This window comes from Pezoporus flaviventris, unplaced genomic scaffold (assembly GCF_033815535.1).
Source record: "Pezoporus flaviventris isolate CSIRO_AGI_PZ_B2104156 unplaced genomic scaffold, CSIRO_AGI_Pfla_v1 ptg000037l, whole genome shotgun sequence".
Taxonomy (NCBI): Eukaryota; Metazoa; Chordata; class Aves; order Psittaciformes; family Psittacidae; genus Pezoporus; species Pezoporus flaviventris.
In genome coordinates, this window is record NW_026892585.1 from 8,946,505 (window position 1) to 8,965,493 (window position 18,989).

The following is an 18,989-nucleotide window of genomic DNA, read 5'->3' on the forward strand; positions in this document are numbered from 1 at the left end:
TTTAATGCTCCTCATTTCAGGAATGCCAGTCTGCAAGCTAACCACACACTTACAGCCTTATCGGTCCCTTGAGACCTTGTATACATCCCAGGCTTGCCTGGCTGTGGTTTGCATTCAGGAAACATGCTGAGGACCTCAGAAATGTGTCCACCAAAAGTACACAGAGCATTTTTCATCTCGGTGTGTGCACTTCTTTACAGCATGCTCCACAGCAAGTGAATTTTTATTTATGCATCAACCTGGGATGTGAACTGCCTCTTTCTGACTCTTTTGCTCTCTTGTTTTAAATCAATTACTGCTCTGTCCTGGATTCATTCCCTTTGGAGGATGAGCTGGAAGCCACATTTCCCTCCTCCTCCTTGTTAATTTTTAAGGTGGCAAACTCAGTCCCCAGACTGATCCTCGAGGCATCGCTTGCCCAAAAGGTTGCCATTCACAATTGTTAGCATCTGTTTCACTCTTTTTCATGTCGGTTCAACATTTGCCCATAGCAACCTCTACCCTCTCCAGAGATGCCTGACCTTCAACATACTCCTTTGTGCTGCTCTTCACTGAAGTTCTCCTCAAAGCACTCGTAAATCCTGTGTTTGGCTTTTTCCCACCAATGCATCTGGTGTTACTGCTCTGATAAAGTCGTGCCAGACTTTTGGACATTCTCTGACTCTTTAAAAGTGTACTTTCAGAGGGGGAAAAAGATTGAAGCCAATGTATTTATGTCTGGTAACTAACCAGCAGGAGGCAAGTTCCCTGGGAAGCTTGTTCTAGTTCTGTTTTCACAGCTTTGAAATAAGTTTGCTTTGTATCTTTTACAAACATCATCTTTCACTGAGGTATGGAGTCCTGTCTTTCAGATGAGATGTTATAACAGAGCATAGGCACTCCATGTGCAGAAGCACTGTGAAGTAACTCTTTGAACACATTAGTCTCATGCTTAATGATGAAAAATGACTTAAACCCCAGGCCTGCACACAATTAAATATCTGCTGAACATTCTAGATAAGCAGTTCGGTGTCTTCGGTGTATGGTTATGTGCGTGCACAAGCCTTTTAGCCATCAGCGTCTTGAAAAACTTGGTTTGAAACTGATATTCTGCCTTTCAGCAGCTTTGCCTCATAATAAGTCTGCAGCAAGATGTGTTTAGCAGAAACTTTTTTATCCTACTAGGGCTAGATTATGTGATTATTATTTCTTTCTTAAGACAGTTTTCTGTCAGCAGCTCAAGATGTTTTGTTTCCAGAGCTCTGCTTGCTGAAGAACTATCTGTGTAATGAAATGCATGCTCGTAGTGGCATTGCTCCAGGTTGTTTGGGTGGTTTGTTTTGGCAACATCAGCAGCACATGGGTGAAGTTCTGCTGAGGGACTTGGGTGGAGGATTCCATGGTGGTCCAGGTTAGCAGTGGGTTTAGGAAGGGGGGGAGGCTGGAAGGGAATTATTCCCTCCAGTGCTCTGTCATCTCATCAACATGATCATTTTGCTGTTAACTTTGTAGGTTACAAGTGCTTTTTTATTAATTTCCTCTTCATAAAAATACAAGCACCAGCAAAAGCCTATGGACTGGGAATAATTGTGGTTAGATCTTGCAGGAAACTTAGAAATCATGAACTTTTTGATTCCATGCACCAAAACTGGTGTTGAAGGAAAGGGGAATAATCTCTGTGGTCAGAAACACAGCTGATTTATGCTTTAGAAGTCAAACCGGCACAGTTAGTTGTATTCTTCCTAGGGGGGCAGCTGTATCAAAAAAGCACATATGCCATGGGAAACCCAGTTTAATCATGGCAGGCAGTGAAACTGCCTTTTCAAAGAAGTACGTGCCTTTCAAAGAGGCATCTGTAAACAGATACAACTCTGAGCTCAGCCATAGAGCAAAATTGTTTACTGTTTTTCCCCTTTTTCTCATATTTGCAGTGGGATACCTCATTGTTAGCAGGGAGAAGGTAGAGTAAGGCACAATATCTGCAGCTTTGAATGAATAATTTCTAAATACTCTCTGTAGGATTGGTCTACGTGCATGTGGAAAGTGATAGTTGAACTCTGTATTATACTCTCCTGAAGTCACTTGGGTTGCACAAGTGCAGCTGCAAGGAGTGTTATTTGAAAGTCCTGTGAGGAATCTCATCCCCTGCTATATATATACCTGCTACTGTCTCTTTTTTTCTTCATCAATTCACCGGTGTGTGGACCTACAAAAAACGTTCCTGGAGGGTGATAGTTATTTCTCAGTGTAACTGTCCTCACCCTGCAATAAACATCACATAAATTGAAACAGGAAGCCTTCTTCTGAAGGTGGGATAGATTACCACATGTCCATGGTGGTGCTCTCACTTGTTTGCACATGCCAATGGCATCCTAGGGTGCATTAGAATGAGTGTGGTTAGTAGGTCAAGAGAGGTTCTCCTCCCCCTCTACTCTGCCTTGGTGAGGCCACATCTGGATGATTGTGTCCAGTTCTGGGCCCCTCAGTTCAAGGACAGGGAATTGCTTGAAAGAGTCCAGCACAGAGCCACAAAGATGATTAAGGGAGTGGAACATCTCCCTTATGAGGAGAGGCTGAGGGAGCTGGGTCTCTTCAGCTTGGAGAAGAGGAGACTGAGGGGTGACCTCATCAATGTTTACAAATATGTAAAGGGTGAGTGTCAGGATGATGGAGCTAGGTTTTTTCAGCGATGTCCAGTGATAGGACAAGGGGCAATGGGTGTAAACTGGAGCATAGGAGGTTCCATGTGAACATCAGGAAAAATTTCTTTACTGTGAGAGTGACAGCACTGGAACGGGTTGCCCAGGGGGGTTGTGGAGTCTCCTACGTTGGAGGTATTCAAGGCCCGCCTGGACAAGTTCCTGTGTGATGTACTTTAGGTTACCCTGCTCTCGCAGGGGGGTTGGACTAGATGATCTTTTGAGGTCCCTTCCAACCCTTGGGATTCTGTGATCCAAACCCAAAGCATGTGATGCCCACCAACAGTTTGTTGTATTGCAGGGAATGAACTATTTGGAGGAGCGTCGCCTGGTGCACCGTGACCTTGCTGCCAGGAACGTCCTTGTTAAGACTCCTCAACACGTGAAAATCACAGACTTTGGGCTGGCAAAGCTGCTCGGTGCTGACGAGAAGGAGTATCACGCCGAGGGAGGCAAGGTAAAGCGCATCGGAGAATGAGCCGCTGCTGTGCGTTCGTCGGTGTTTGTGCTTGTGCGCAAGCCTTGAACATAGAGGGGGGGAAAGAAAGTGTGTTTTTCAAAGCACTCAGCTGCCGTCTCAGCATGCTGCCTTTGAAGCCTGAGGAAGTCCTCTGAAATCAGCCGAAGCAGTGTCAGGCCAGTGGGACTGCAGTGGGAGCAGAGGTAGCAGAGCAGCGAATGCGTTTGAAATTCCCACCCAGAATGTCTGGGAAAAAGCAAGATTATTAAAAAAACATTAAAGAGGAGGAAAAAAGAAAAAAAAAGCATGGCTGAATTCATCAGTGTAGCCAACACCAATAATGCTGTGCAGTTTAGGAAGAGAAAGGGAATACTGTGTATTTATAGCAGAAGAAAGACCTGTCAGACTTGGTTCAACACGCCTTCGTGTTATACTGCGTGCTGATGGAGGGAATGTGTCCTGCTGAGAAATTAAAGAGAAACTGCTTGCAAATATTGCAGAGACCATAAATGGAAACCATATGAGTGCAGATCAGTCTTTGTCAGGCTCTACAGCCTGAGATTGGATTTGTGTCCTGTTGTGATAGAAGGTTAAAAAAACAGTAATCTGACCATTAAAAGTATCCAAAACTAATTTGTAAGAGAGATTTCTAATATGCCTGATATTTCACAAGTTCCCAGGTTCAACATAATAAATGAAAATAATAATAAGACTCAAAAGTTGCCTGCTCTACCACTCAGATAGTTGTGTGTTGTAGTTGGTTGGGTTTTCACTTCTGTAACCAAACTGTAGGTTTACACACCACCTGGTGGCAAATATCCCTCATAAATTTTGGACCGGCCTCTTAAGGCTTGCTTGTGAATTTTCCTAGGTTCCTATTAAATGGATGGCCTTGGAGTCAATTTTACATCGGATTTACACTCATCAAAGCGATGTCTGGAGTTACGGTGAGTCTAAAACCAGTTACAGTAATTGCAAATGGGTTGGAGAATCACAGGATTGGCTAGTGACTCTATGCGGACCTTTTTCATTCCCATTATGAGAAGACTGAGAGATTAAACATGAACAGTGGTCCCAAAACTATTCAACAAAGTAAAAGTTCCATGAAATCACATGCTAGTGAGGTGTAAGATGTTTTGGAGAACATGCTTTCAGATGATGAGTCCTTCCCCTGAAAGGGGCTGCAGGTAGGAGACTGCTTCATTTGCTGAAGTTCTCCGGATGCTTTTCTTCAGCAGCTTCCCATGAAATAATATAACTTGGCTGACAGGAAAGCCACATAACTAGAGAGAGGACCTAAAAGCAATGGCCACACTGTTGGTCAGTGTCAATTAGTATCACTGCTGTGACCTAAAATGCTTGTGCTGTCTTGGTATTGAAAGGACAAGGCCAAAAGGAGAGGAAAGTAAAAACCTCCTTAGAGAGGTTTATATACCAGTTTTACATTTGGTATAGTTCATCAGCCAGCTTGAAAGAAAAAGGAGCAAAAAGGAAACTTTTCAGAGTATCTTATTACAAAATTTCCACTCCGTGGGCTCTTGTATTCCTGGAAAATACTCAATGCAGATGGTCAGATCCTGTATCCTTTTAGAAGAAGTATGGCCTCTGGTCCTTCTAATCCATTTATGTATCTTGGCATCCAAAACCTTGTTTTGTATCCTAAGCTACCAGACAATCACAACGGCTACATCACGAGAGTACGTGGTATGTCAGCAGATGACACTGGGGCAGCTGGTGTACACGTCTTTCAAAAACTGCTCTTGCTCGTCTCCAGAGAGATTGATTGTTTTTAAACAAAAAGGCAACTTAGATTTTCAAACAAAAAGACAAACTTACTCCAGCCACTTGCTGGGCTGGAGTCAAGAGGCAGTAACCTGCATTTCCTTCCTGTGGGGCTGGGAAGTTGGTGGGATGTTGAATACTGAGATAGTAGCTGAGATTATAAAAAATAAACAGGGGAAGGAGGGGAAAGAGTGGTAGAAACCAAAGCCTTAAAGGGAAGCAGGGTGATTTCAACCTGCTTTATTAATTTGTCTCTCTTTAAAATCATGGTAGACCACGTTTTTCCCTGGGTGGGGCTCTGGCAATGCAGTGCCTCTGTGAGAGCTCTCTCTGCTCACACCTCTCTGCACCCAAGCAAAGCAACCTGGCGCCTGGTAAAGCTTCTGTCATGGTCTTCTCTTCCCCCTTGCAGGTGTGACAGTTTGGGAGCTGATGACATTTGGATCCAAGCCATACGAAGGGATCCCTGCCAGTGAGATCTCCTCTGTCTTGGAGAAAGGCGAGCGTTTGCCCCAGCCTCCTATCTGCACCATTGACGTGTACATGATCATGGTCAAATGTGAGTTTCCGTTTGGGGTTGTGTGTGCTCACCTAAGTTGCATAAGTAGCCCGATTGCCCTCGTTGTGCAGTATTTGTATATGCTGTGTTCTTGGTGATGGCACAGGGTTATGTGATAAGAGTGATGATACCAGCGTGTTCCTGTACCTGCAGTGTTAGCTAGGAGTACAGGATATGGTTTCATTAGTCACTGATTCAAACAGTTGATGCTGTTTTCACCATTCACACCACTGACCGACAGTCAGTTACTTTAGGCTGATATTGCCAGGCAGTACGATTTAGCATAGCACCACCCACTGTACCTGATACTCTGGTTTTGTATGTCTAGAGAATAGAATCAACACTACCTTCTCCTCCAGGCTCCCCCTTAGTTCAGTCATATGCCTCCCCTCTGGAATCACACACATGGATTTATGTACTCCTTTTACTAAAGGAGTGCCGGGAGCACAGACACCACAATGACGGCAGATGCACATGAGTATCTGGACTTCCTCATCCAATTTCTCCCTCATTTCATGAATGAAAATGAGGCCCTTCTTTGGCAGACAGCTGTTGCAGTAAAGTAGCGCAAAAGCTGAGGGGTCTCTGAAGCACTTTTCAGCTATTTTTAGGGCATGTCAAAGGACTTCTGAACCCCAAACCCCTTTTGCACCTCTGTCAGCTGCTAACATGTTAGATTATTATGTGGCTTCCTCTAGGCTATGGCTGCAACATCCCTGCTCCGTATTAAGAGGATGCTGATAAGCAGCCCACTAGGTGGCATAGAAAACCTTCTAACTAGAGGAAAATGTACCTGTTCCTGAAATAGGAGCCACACTACCATGAACACCCCATAGCACAGCACTTGGGGAATCTTGGAGCACCCACACATTGCTTTGTTGGGACAGGCACCACACAGGGTAAGCCTGATCCTGTGCTCAGCGAGGCAAGCAGGAATCGGGACCAGAGGTGTGCACCTACCCTGGGAGGTACCCAGTCCCAAAAGCAGTGTTCTAGAAACGCATCTCATCATCCTCAGAGGTGCTGAACCCTACAGACACCTCAGCCCATTGCCTTTCCTTTGGGCCAGTCCAGATGCAGAAAGGAGGCATTTTTGCAGACACCTCACCAGGTACCTGCAGCTTTTAAAACACAACCAGTGGGGTGTCTCCATCCTCTATCATACCCTTACACTGAATTTAAGTGTGAGCTTAAGGATCAAGGGGTTGAGCCTTCCTTCTGCCACAGGACTCAGCTCCACATTTTTCATTGCTCTTCTCCCTTCATGTCTACAGGCTACAGGGCAGCCCCTGTTGAAGCCGTGCCAGTTTGACTGTAGGAATTCAGAAGGCCCATTCATCTCTTATAAGCAGAGAGTATAAACTGAGATGTTCAAAGTTAATCCACAACATTTTTTAAAGAAGCAGAATTTAAACAGATGCAACTCAGAAATTCAGGAATAGGAGATGCTACTTCTGCAACAGGAGCAAACTCCCAAAGGCCCCACTCTTTCTAAAAGCAAGAAGGAATTCTTCCTTCTACCATGGTAAAAAGTCACTGGCAATGATGAGATTTTGTCTAATGCAGTTTTCAAATGGCGTATTATCACTTGTCTTCTCCATTACCATGGATAGGCTGTTTCTCATGGGTTCTTCAGACATACAAAGCTTGACCTTCATTATTTTTAAACATAAAGAGTTTCTTCATCAGCTCATCTGTTAGTTGATAACAGAAAGTGTGGGTTTCCTAAGTGATATCACATGTAAAACCACCACTATCTATATTAGAAATCTCTTCTAGCATCAATCCACACTAAGCTGTAGGACTTGTTTTTGCTGAAGTCCGTTTGCTAATTGAATGCAGCTTAGATACAGTTAATCTTTCAGAATGTCCCCAGAGAGGATGTTTTGAATTTTAAAAGACATCTGGTACAGAGGGTAGCTTCTGTTTTAGGCTTCCCAGGATTTCACAAAGCCGTGCAGTGACTAGACAGTCAAATCACCGTACCTCTGCAGGGACCCACTGAAGTTAGTTTGCTTCTCCCCTCCCTCAATAGCTTTTTCAAGGCTATTTTGGAGTAATCCAATGCCAAGATATGCATTTTAAATGCTGAAATTCACACCAGTGACTGAACTTTTTATGGTGGTCCCTTCTGGGTAACTCCTTTCTTTGTTCCATCCAGGACACTTCCTTTTGCTGCTACGTTTCGTTCTAAGCTCTGTGTTTTATCACCAAAACCAACCTTATTTGTTGATTGCTCCCCCTGTTGTCCCTCCAGGCTGGATGATTGATGCAGACAGCCGTCCCAAGTTCCGTGAACTGATAGCAGAGTTCTCAAAAATGGCCCGTGACCCTCCACGCTATCTCGTTATACAGGTACTAAACCCAGTGGTAGGAACGTGTCTGATGGGCATTTAATATGGGGCACAAAATCATTAGTAATGCGTCTGAAAACACATAGTAGGGTGGTGAGGCACTGGAATGGGTTGCCCAAGGACATTGTGAATGCTCCATCCCTGGCGGTGTTCAAGGCCAGGTTGGACAGAGCCTTGGGTGGCATGGCTTAGTGTGAGGTGTCCCTGCCCATGGCAAGGGGGTTGGAACTGGATGATCTTAAGGTGCTTTCCAACCCTAACTATTCTATGAGTCTGTGATTTATTGCTGCTTTCAAGGTCTTACACATTCAGCTAGAACCAACCACCAACAGAATTTCAAGACCAGTCACTATTGTCTTAGGACTTGTCCCAGTGTAGGACCAGTAACAGTCCATACTGCAGTCCTAAGAGGAGAGCAGTTCGATCCTCTTAAAAATTGCAGCTGTTTCACAGCAGAGATTGCAGGCCCAAATTCCCCTAAACTCCAGGTAAATTTGGATAAACACACAGATCAAGAGTTTGCATCTTGGGCCTCTTGCTAAACTACTTTGTGTCTCAGAGAAGGGAATAATGTGGGCTTGAAGGAAGCCTAACCCTAAACCTCTCTCACGCTGACTTGTCTCACAGGGAGATGATAGGATGCACCTGCCCAGCCCTACGGACTCCAAGTTTTATCGCACCCTTATGGAGGAGGAGGACATGGAAGATATAGTGGACGCTGATGAGTATCTCGTGCCACACCAGGGCTTTTTCAACAGCCCTTCAACATCCCGCACTCCTCTCTTGAGTTCACTGGTATGAAACTCTTCTTCTTTGGAAACATGACAAGCAATCTGAAGAGTGAACTGCTTCTTGTAATGTCTGTGTTTTCTTTCTCTCTCTTTTTCAGAGTGCTACTAGCAACAACTCTGCTACAACCTGCATTGACAGGAACGGGGTAAGTGGGATGACCTTTGAAAAAGGAGCAACTTCTATGTGGATCAATTTCTACAAAATAGTGCCTTTAATATGGATTTTCTCTACTTCCAACCTAGCAGGGGCATCCTGTGAGGGAAGACAGCTTTGTCCAGAGGTATAGCTCAGATCCAACAGGCGCTTTCTTGGAGGACAGCATAGATGACGGCTTTCTGCCAGCCCCAGGTGAGTACCTCTCCTGTGTTTCCATCCCATGGCCACTAATTTGCGAGCCATTCAGTTGTGAATGTAATCATTGTCCTTCCTTTTCTGCAGAAAGGAAGCAACCCATATGCTTCCTACCTTTTTTTGCTCAGTAAACATGAGTGGAAATGTGTGCACATATCCTTTTCCTAGATTTTATCTGGCTGCTTCTGGCCATTTCTCATTTCAGTTCCTTCACCAGCCAGGTTCCTCCTGGTCATCACATGTGCCATCTGGCCGGGGAGTTTGCATGTATAGTTATGTGTCTAAAGCTTCATACTTGGAAAAATATCCTCTAAAACCTAGGTTTCACCCCTTAAACCTTTTTAGCAACATAAACAGCTTTCTGGCAGTTCAACTGCCTTCAGATGTTGATACACAGAAGGCAGCTCATGGTTACATCGTAGGCGGTTGAAGAGTGAGCCAAAGAGCACCGAGGGAGTTGATGCCGGGTTGTGCAGTCATGATGCTTTGTGACCTTAAAAAATCCCAACCAACCCTTCCAAGAATACACCACAGCTACAAAGGGTGAAAGATGCTGCAAGGGATGGCACTGGAGTGAAATGTGTAGTGCCTGTTATCGCCAGTCCAGTATTTTTCTCATCTCTAAGCGTTTTTTCTAGGGAAACAGCTCCTGGCAGCTAAGCTCCCAGACTGCAGTTTCAGAACAGTATCTGGGACGTAGCCACCTACACGTCACTAAAATCAGCAGTAGCTATCTCGCTGTCTTGTGGTCCAAGGCGTCTTTCTGGGGCTTTGCAAATTGGATTCGTGAAGGTGAACTTCAGGGCAGGATGTGTGGTGCCATGGCATGTCAGTCCCTGTCTTTGGCTCTCTTTTCACTCTGGGAAGTTCAGTTCTAGTGGAAGGCATCCCTATCCATGGCAGGGGGTTTGGAACTACGATGATCTTAAGGTTCTTTCCAACCCTAACTGTTCTATGAGTCTGTCCTTCTGTGAGGTGCTGTGTGCAAAGAGCAAGTGGCAGCTGGGTTGAACGTACACCTCAAGTGATGCAAATGGCTGCATTAGTTATATGCCTTCATTTTCATTCCTTCTTATTTTTATTTTCCTTTTATTCCAGAGTATGTAAACCAGTTGGTGCCCAAGAAAACTTCTGCCTCAGCAGTCCAGAATCCAATCTACAACAACTTCTCTCTCACAGCAAACTCAAAGGTCCCCACAGACTCCAGCTACCAGAATTCACACAGCACAGCTGTGGACAACCCTGAGTATCTCAACACCAACCAGTCTCCGCTGGCCAAGACAGTCTTTGAGACCTCTCCTTACTGGATCCAGGCAGGCAACCACCAAATAAATCTGGACAATCCTGACTACCAGCAGGACTTCTTACCGAAGGAAACCAAACCTAACGGTCTCCTGAAAGTTCCCGCAGCAGAAAACCCGGAGTACTTGAGGGTAGCAGCACCAAAAAGTGAATACATTGAAGCCTCAGCATGACCACAGAGGATTACTTCTTGCAGTGAGGCAAGCCAGACTCTCGGTGAACTACCTGGCTGCTGCAAGAATAGACGCTTGCTCACAGCGGACAGCAACTGCAATGCATCGAGAAGCACACTTTTCCTTTTCAGCACAAGGGCTGAAACTGTGAGGTCTATTTGATGGTAGTTTGGGTCTTTTCTTGCCTATTTCCATGTAATAACTGAGGCCCATAACCTGCACTCAGATGGATGTTGTGATGGACTGGGATCTTCCCGGACAAAAGAAACATGGATGCATTCCTTTCATTGTCAGATGGTAGCACGGTGAGAAGCCACTCTGGGATGAACTCAAGAGCTGTACACATTGTACAGTTTTAGATTCCTTTCTACAGCCTGTATTTTTATAAATGTTTCTAAGAGAATTTTTGGATCTTTTACCTGATCAGACACTTGTGCTGCTGGTCTGCTATGTGGTGCTCAGATCACCAGCAGGAAAACAAACCCTTATGTTTCTAAACAGTTTTCCAATACTCCTAGAACAGAAACAGTTTTCCCAAACCACCGGATTTTTTACAAATTGGCTTCATATACTGCCTCTTGGCACAAAGAGGAGAAGTGCATCTGGGGGACATGTGGGAGACTCTGCCCAGGGCCTGTATGGAGTGGATTGCTCCAGGGAAAACTAGCACAAGAAGCGAAACGGCACGACGCATCACTTACTGACCACTACTGCTAAAAACTGCCAGGAGGAAGTCGCCTCAGAGTCACGTGTACCTGGATACAAAGTGCTTGCTACTCTGTTTTCTGATGGTCAAACTCAACACATTTGTTTTCTGATCCCTTATGCGGCTGTCAAGTTGTCAAAATGCCTTTCTTCTCCAACAGAACTGTTAAAGATGTTGCCCTAATTGAAAAATGAAGTGTCAAATAACATTTAACAGACTTTAATTAAATGTCAAGGAAATGCAAATAATGGCAAATTGGAGCGTTCACAAGACAGACTGGAAGAACTACCCTAAATTAAACTTGACTAGGGCAAGAAACACAGGTAGCAAGATGTTTTATTTCCCTTCTTAAAGGGGCACAGAGCAGAAGTAATTTTCCCTTGTACATCTGGCAAAGAAGAGGGGTATATCAGTGTTACGCTTCACTCACTTCAAGGCAGAATACTGCCAATTGCTTGGGGCAGAGGCTGGGGCTGGTTGCCTGTCCCTTTGGGGTTACATAGCCTGGCAATCTAGGAGGGGCAGTGGCAATGAGTTAAGGAAGAATAATCTGGAGTGATGGAAAATATGATCTCCCTCTTCTGAAACACAGGGCTGCCTACTGCTTCTTTAAAATACCCAGCATCATCTTCTGTTGCCAGTGTGGAACAGGCAGGCGAGGCAAGGCTGTGATTTTAGCTTGACTGTATAAATCGATCACAGCAGCAAAAGCAGCTACTCCTTCCAGGGGCCTGTGACACAGAGCTTCAAATTCTTCCATCATTAACATTTCTTATGAATGTAGGATGAGTAAAGTGCTTAACGTGTGAATTTAGTCAGTAATTTAGGTGCATGCCACCAGCATTGGCAGTACGATTTTAATCAGACCACTAGATCACAAAGCAAATGCGCATTTGGTGATTTTGCTATAAAGGCCCTTAACTAGTTGAACATTGGCAGCTTGCTTGAGGGTAGCATAAGCAGCTAAGTTGCAGAGGATATGTAGCCTATAAAGTAGCTAGAAATAGATTTATGCCACTACCATGTTCTGAATACATCAGGATGTGTTTCAGTTTAAGTATTGCATCTGGAGTCCAGGATCAAGCGGAAAATGTTCAGAACATCGTTTTTACAGATTTATTGAGGAAAGAAGGAGAGCTGTCATGTGAAATGACCCCTTTTATAAGTAACATGGTGTAAAATGCATTAGTATCTTGTGTGTGTGCAGTAGCTCATCGGCCATGCTGTAGCTAAAGCAGTATATCGGGTCAAAATCCAAAGATTTTCCTCTTTGGTACATGCGTGTCACTGTGACCGAGACGCAGGCACTGCAGTGTGGAGAATGCAGTGTTTGGCTTTGATTATGACTGACTTGCATTTAAAACATTAACCAGAATTTAGTTCCCACGTCCAATTAGTGGCAGATTTCTCCCTGCATTCCTGAGAGCAGATTTGTTGTGTTGCTCTCACAAGCGTGCAACATGTATGCACAGGCAGCGCCGCTTTCCTCCACCCACCGCCCCGGGAGGAATGTACATAAACCCAAAAAAAGATCTCAACAGAAATCACAGATCATTTTCAATTTGCTAAATCTGTTGTTAAATCTCCAAGCAGAACACTGGAAAAGTCATGGTGTGCGTGTTCTCCTGAGGAATCTTTCTGACACCATTGCACAAAGGAATTTATTGATGTTTTGTTTTGATCTGTTAGCTAAAACAAGAAAGCCACTAAAAAGTAGCAGTATGTATTGCCAGCATTATGTAGCATAAAAATGATTGAATATAGGTTAATATGCTTGGCCTTTTAAGACAATTTAGGAGGGATTCAGTAGCAACTCCTTGATAGAAGCAAGGAGATACATCTAAAAATCAAGCAATGTAAGTTTGAAAGAGCATTGCTTTTTGAATGTGTTTGTTTAATGAAAAAGTAGGAAAGAGGATGTAGGACCACAAACTCTTGATGTGAATATACAGATTCCAGGGAGAACTTGCAGGGCCAGATGCAGCAGCACTGGGAGCAGGTGGGACTGGACAGCTGTGTGGCTGTTGCAGGAGGCACTGGTGATGTCCGTAGGGTAACAGACATTAGCAATGTACCAAATGATTTCCATAGGGATGATAAAAAGGAGAAGGATCAATAAGCAGCTGAAATGGTCTGGTTTTCCCACGGCAGCTCATTGAGTATTGAACAGCAAGGTGCATCCTGAGAATTATGGGTGCTCATAAAGGTGAACATGTTTAGGCAGCATAACTCAGCATCCAGAAATAACCTGAAAGTTCTGCCATTGTCTCTCAGGAGGTTTGGGGTAGAAAATGCTGATTTTTTAAAGTGCAACTAAATAGAAAAATGTAGGAGGCCACAGATGCTTGTATGAGCCGACAGAGTCTTGTCAATCCAGGAAATTAAAACTTCCCTTTTTACTGTATTTCTCAAGCAAGGCAAAATAAAACCGCTCGCACGTTAGGGCTTAGCGTCTCTTGATCATAAAGCAGCAGTTAACATGCAACTGCTTTTGCAATAATAAGACTTAATAACTGCTAAGTATATGAAAATGTAAGTTGAGTTGGGAGGCTTCATCTTACTTTGATTTTTTCCAGTGATTTGTGTACTTGACTTCATCTGGGCCTTGGGTGCTGCAAAGGGAGTTGGCTTGGGAAATTTCCTTCATGCTGCAATTGATCTTGTCAGGTAAATTCATCCAGGAGGCTGGGGGCTTGCTCTTGTTTCCAGCTGGCAGGAAACAATGCAGTGAGTTTTCTATTGAGAACAGTTGGAACTAGATAGCAGTTGATGCCCTGTCCCACCAGCATCACCGTCGGATGGCCATGTGAAGCCCCAGCATTAGAAAATACAGTCCAGTGGTGTATTTGAAAGGAAGGGTTTGTGTAGGGAGAGTAATGCCCGGGAAGGGGTGCAGCCAGGCAGTCCGTACCCAAAGCAGCTATCAAATTGTCCAGGGACATTACTAATGCCAGTGACTGTTCCTGCAGGTATGGGTGGGAATAGACACGCTGTTCCTGTCCCTGCTACCAGCTTGAAGCCCTCTTGCAGAGGTTTCCTGTGTGAAACCAATGTACATGGCACTTGTACTATGGGGTGAATCTCTCCTCTTCCCTGGGAGACGCAGTTAGGCGTATAATGATGTCACAGGACCCCAAACAGGTCCCATCACAAGGTGTCTGGGGTGTCCTCTGTCTGTCTGGGGGTGCTCCAGGGTGCCAAGGAGAAACTTTGCATTTCCAGACAAGCGCTCATTTTTCACATTCAGAGTTCAACATCTTCTGTTAGCACCACCGCTGCCTCTCCAGATCAGCGGTTCTGGTGTACTCTGGCTTTTGTTTCCACCCTGCGATTCCCTGTGAGAAAACATCTGAATCAGGACAAAGTATGAAAATGTACCTGTGTCCTCCTTCCTGATGGAAACTGTATACTCATGGAATGTCAAGCTCTGTGTATAACACTTAGCAAGGATGCTTTGTAATGTTTTATCACCACTGGTTCAAATTTTTATATTGGGATCCCATTTTCTAGCTTTCTTTTTGTAAGTGTTACCTCTTTGTTCTGACATACAACTTCTAAGGAGCCTTTTTAAAATAACTCAAAAAAATAGACAAAAAAACCTCCACAAAACATGACACCTTCAAGTAGCTTGCCAAATGGGCTGCATTAGGACCAAAGATGTAATGTCTTGTTTTGTTGCTTTAAAGGAATAGGGTATTGATCACCACTTCCACAGCCTCTCATTACAGGGAAAAGCTATACAGATCTCCACTCTTTGTTGGGGCTTGGCCAGACCTCCAAGAGGGCTTGACAGGAGGATGAGGCCTGTCCATAGAAAGACCAAACCAAATATGAGGACCAGTTATCACTTCAGGGCCAGATCTACAACCTCTACTCCATTTTGATTTATTTTCTACTCAACGCAACAGCTAAACAGGGGCACAGTCAAGAAAAAATGAAACAAATACATGATGTTTTGGCTTGGTATCGGGAAAAGATACAATTATGTGAAGATGAGACATGATGAGATAACTGCTTTTAATGTGAGGAAGTGTGTAGGCAGGCAGTGAGACTTTAAACTGATAGCAGTTTTGGTTATGTATTACTTTAATTACATGGGGGAGTTGAAATCATGGCACTTCCATGACATGCTTCGCTTCCTGCCACACATCCTGCCTCCGTTTGACATTGTGTGTTTTGGCAGATCACCTGTAGTACCATGGCCATGCAGACTGAGAGCTGCGGGTTGGTCGGAGGTACTGTATGCAACCATGCAGGGAGAGAAGAGTGCAGTGCTAGTACCACAGTTACTGGTGAAGCAAACCCTCAGTAGCATCCAAAAAAGGGCTTTCAGAGAGAAAACTGATAGTTTGAGAATTAGCTGGCAAAAGACATGCCACTTACTGCACCTCTGAAGACAGCCAGCCTTTGGCCAAGACTCAGGGCTGGTGCTCCTCCAACTTTGCTCTTGTCTGCTTAGATGGTGTGGACAGGACTGCATGCATGACAGTATGGGCCATATGGTCCCTCTGTACCTCTTGCCTTGAAGCAATAGATTTTTCTGATTAATAAGGTGAAAACAAGAAATCAAACATGTCACTAACAACTGGACTGGTGGAAGGTGTCATTCTGATGTAGCTGGTACAGTACATAGGTTCCACTCACGCTGGAATTCATCCAGCCCCTTCTTCTTACCTCTCCCAAGCCAGCTGCAGAGAGCTCGTTTGCAACCACCATCAATGTAATCCTCATCTTTTACAAAAGGGAATAAGTAAAGTAGGTGTCTGCAATGGTAGGAGGCTTGACTCCCATACCTAGGTTGCTTTTTTAATCCTACATTCCTAATATCATTCCCCTTGAATTTAATGGGATGTTTAACTTGATTACACTGAGAGTATAAAACAAGGCTAATGTTGAGTGATTTTTGAAAATCCCTCGCAATAATCAGAGATCCTATGGATCCATTGCCCTTTTTAGGCTGCTTTGTATTGATGCAATCAACCGAGTATAAGGTATAATGTCTTGGTTTTAATAAACTGTCAAGCAATATATCCACAGATACAGACGGTACCCTCGCAGCATTGTAAAGTTACTCGTCTATGAAAGCACTATTTGTACAATAAGAAACTCTTTTGACTTTTGTATGGTTTAATGGTTTATACTGTTGATCAAAGATTGTTTGTATATTGAGCGATAAAAATGAGGTGTATATTATTCTTTTTAATTGTTTTTAATTTTTTGAGAACTTTTATTGTAATATACTGTTGTATGTGGGGGGAGGAAAAATCAGTGGCTAGCTTGTAGGGTTTGTAGCCAGAGAAGAACTCGCGTTAAGGGTTCTTTATTGATGGGCTTAGATTTTAACTCCTTTTCTGATGAAAGTTGTCACGTTGGGGATTTATCCAGGGCTTAGTGAAGCTAATCACAGGACCCTTTCCTCTCTCTGAGACTCTTTGACTCTCTGCATGCACAGTGCCCGAGTTTCATAATGTGAGCAATAATACAGCCAACACTTGTGATCATTGGAAGTGCAATATGAAAGCCCAGGTGCTGCTTATAGGGGCGCTAATAAAAGCTGCTCTTTTGAATTGCATGGCAGGTTCTCATTTCACCTTCATGATAATAGCAGAAGCAGAGTCAAAGCAATCCATCAAAAGCTCATCCGTGTGATATGTGGCATATGAGCCATATTGTTGGCTCAATATAAGTAACATACATTGGTTGTGTTCTGGGGCTCCCTTGTAAGGAAAGGCAAACAAAGTCTTGACCAGAGTCACACTGGTGACTTAAATGATATTATACTAGACAGAATAAGGAATTCTGTTAGCAAAGCTGGTCAAATGAAACTCCAGCATCCCCTGAGCATTGGCACGTAATTACCCAACTGGTGGAACATGTAGCACACAAAGGTTAAAGGAATTAGAGGGTCCTCAACAGAGCATCTGGGTTGACAAGACAGTAAAGAAGAGAGGAGCTGGAACTATCAGTGCACATACAGCCTGGATAGTCCCTGGTGTCACAATTAGTAAATTAAATCATTTTTGTCTTCATAAATGAACTTTGTACACAGGAAAAAAAAAAAGCCACTACAGCACCTTTCTCATTTTCATCTTTCCATCCAGTCCCTTCAAATACGTAGGCTGCATGTTTTACCAGCTCAACCTATTTTATGCAGAAATGATGTAGTCTTAATCTTCATATTACTGGTTCTCAGAAATGTCTAATGCGTATTACTGCATGATATTTTTATTTTAATAAAAGTAATTAAATAAACCTTTGCTTTTGGGGCATTTTTTTTTTCTCCCCCTTAGTGATCAGCTAGCTTGAGAAAATTAGTAAGTAGCTCTCTAAATTAGTACTGATATTATGAAGAATAATAATTAATATTGAGAAGGAAACTGAAATATCTGTTGTACATCCATACACCTCCTGTGTGACAAAGGGTGCAAAAGAAGACGGCCAAAAAACGCCAAGGCTGCAGTTCAAACCCCCCTGTTTGCCTGCACAGGATATGGTAGGTTCAGATAAGATAAAGAAAATTGCTATTTAAAGATAGGAGAGGAATACAAGTCTCTTCCAGTGCTTTGTCATTATTAGCAGCAGTGCTAAGTGAGCCTCACCCTGCAGCACTTAACCCAGGAAAACAACAGAGCCAGCCCTTAATCTGAACGTGTAATAATTACATCAGATCACACAGGGTATTTCCAAGGTGGCCAATAAAGGAGCCAATGTGCTGAGGAGGTCCCCAGCCATAGTCAGACCACATGGGATAGACCTACTGCAGCACTGCACGTGGAAGGGTTTCACCACAGCTCTGTGGGGTGGTCACGTTTCAGCCATAACTGGTCACAGATGGCTTTGCTCATTCCTGTCTTAAGGCTGCCAACTGGGGCAACACTTACACAGCAGTGTTTGACAAAGGGTGTTTGTACCAGGCATGGGTCTGGCAAGAAAGAAGAGCCTGCAGTTACCAAAGGTGTGTGCTGAGGAATGGGGAAAAGGGGACTCAGCCTCCTTAAAGTTGCATTATGTTTGCTGGCAGAGACAGGCTCAGGTCTTGTGTCAGCACTCACCTGAGTCAGACCCATGGCAGACCTCGGGAAGGACATATCCTGCTCAGCGCGGTGACTGCTCCCCATATCCTTGTCCTGCTTGGAGCCCACCTGTAAGTACATGTGGGGGAGTTACACCCCAGTCCCACAGTGTGGATTGTTGTTGCTGGTCAGTTGAGAGAGGAGCCGGATTTGCAGGTCAGGTGGTGCCTTAAACTGTTTGTTGGGAATTGAAATCTCTCTAATAAGCACCATCTGTGTGAAGTCCAACACCAGAGCTCTTGTTGCAGAAAGCCTTTTGCTTCAAAACCTGTTTTCTCTCTAACCAGAGCAGAAGGAATGTTATTTAATGCATGTGTTAACCCCAGAGACTGCTGCCTTCGGTGAGTTACAGCCCTGTGAAAGTGAGCTAGCTCAGAAATAGCACAGTGTTTGTAAACCAGCCTATACGATACTGGATAAAGATGACACTTTGGGTTTTTTTTTCCCTATTTTTTGATGGAGCACAGATTTATGAATTGCACTAGACTTCACTGGACATCATCACTCAGGTAGGAGCGATGATGATAAAAAGATGGTTGTTCTTGCCTCACAGACTGCTTTTATTTAGCAATATTTGTACTGGCATTCATTTAAAGAGGGAAAGTACAGCTAACAAATGTCACAGCCGGTTGTGTAGGTTTCCATCTGGCTCTTGAAGCCTGTTAAATCATCAAAACCAGAGGACTGCGAGTTTAATGTTCATGGATAAGACGTACAGCAGCATATGACCTCTCCACTGTGTGTGGAGCCCAAGCCATG

At 44.0% G+C, this 18,989-nt stretch overlaps 1 protein-coding gene across 3 annotated transcripts in view; it reads left to right on the forward strand.

Moving 5' to 3' along the window:
* EGFR (epidermal growth factor receptor) overlaps nt 1-17,409 on the forward strand; it is a 178,252-nt gene extending 160,843 nt beyond the window's left edge. For 2 of the 3 annotated variants that reach the window (XM_061464620.1, XM_061464622.1), the window contains exons 21-28: nt 2,980-3,135; nt 4,010-4,085; nt 5,333-5,479; nt 7,737-7,834; nt 8,461-8,628; nt 8,723-8,770; nt 8,868-8,973; nt 10,075-17,409. In XM_061464620.1, the coding sequence (XP_061320604.1) occupies nt 2,980-3,135; nt 4,010-4,085; nt 5,333-5,479; nt 7,737-7,834; nt 8,461-8,628; nt 8,723-8,770; nt 8,868-8,973; nt 10,075-10,451 (1,176 nt within the window). In that variant the 3' untranslated portion in view covers nt 10,452-17,409. The remainder of the gene's footprint in view (nt 1-2,979; nt 3,136-4,009; nt 4,086-5,332; nt 5,480-7,736; nt 7,835-8,460; nt 8,629-8,722; nt 8,771-8,867; nt 8,974-10,074) is intronic. The other variant, XM_061464621.1, reaches the window with a different exon arrangement.
* The last annotated feature ends 1,580 nt before the right edge of the window (nt 17,410-18,989 follow it).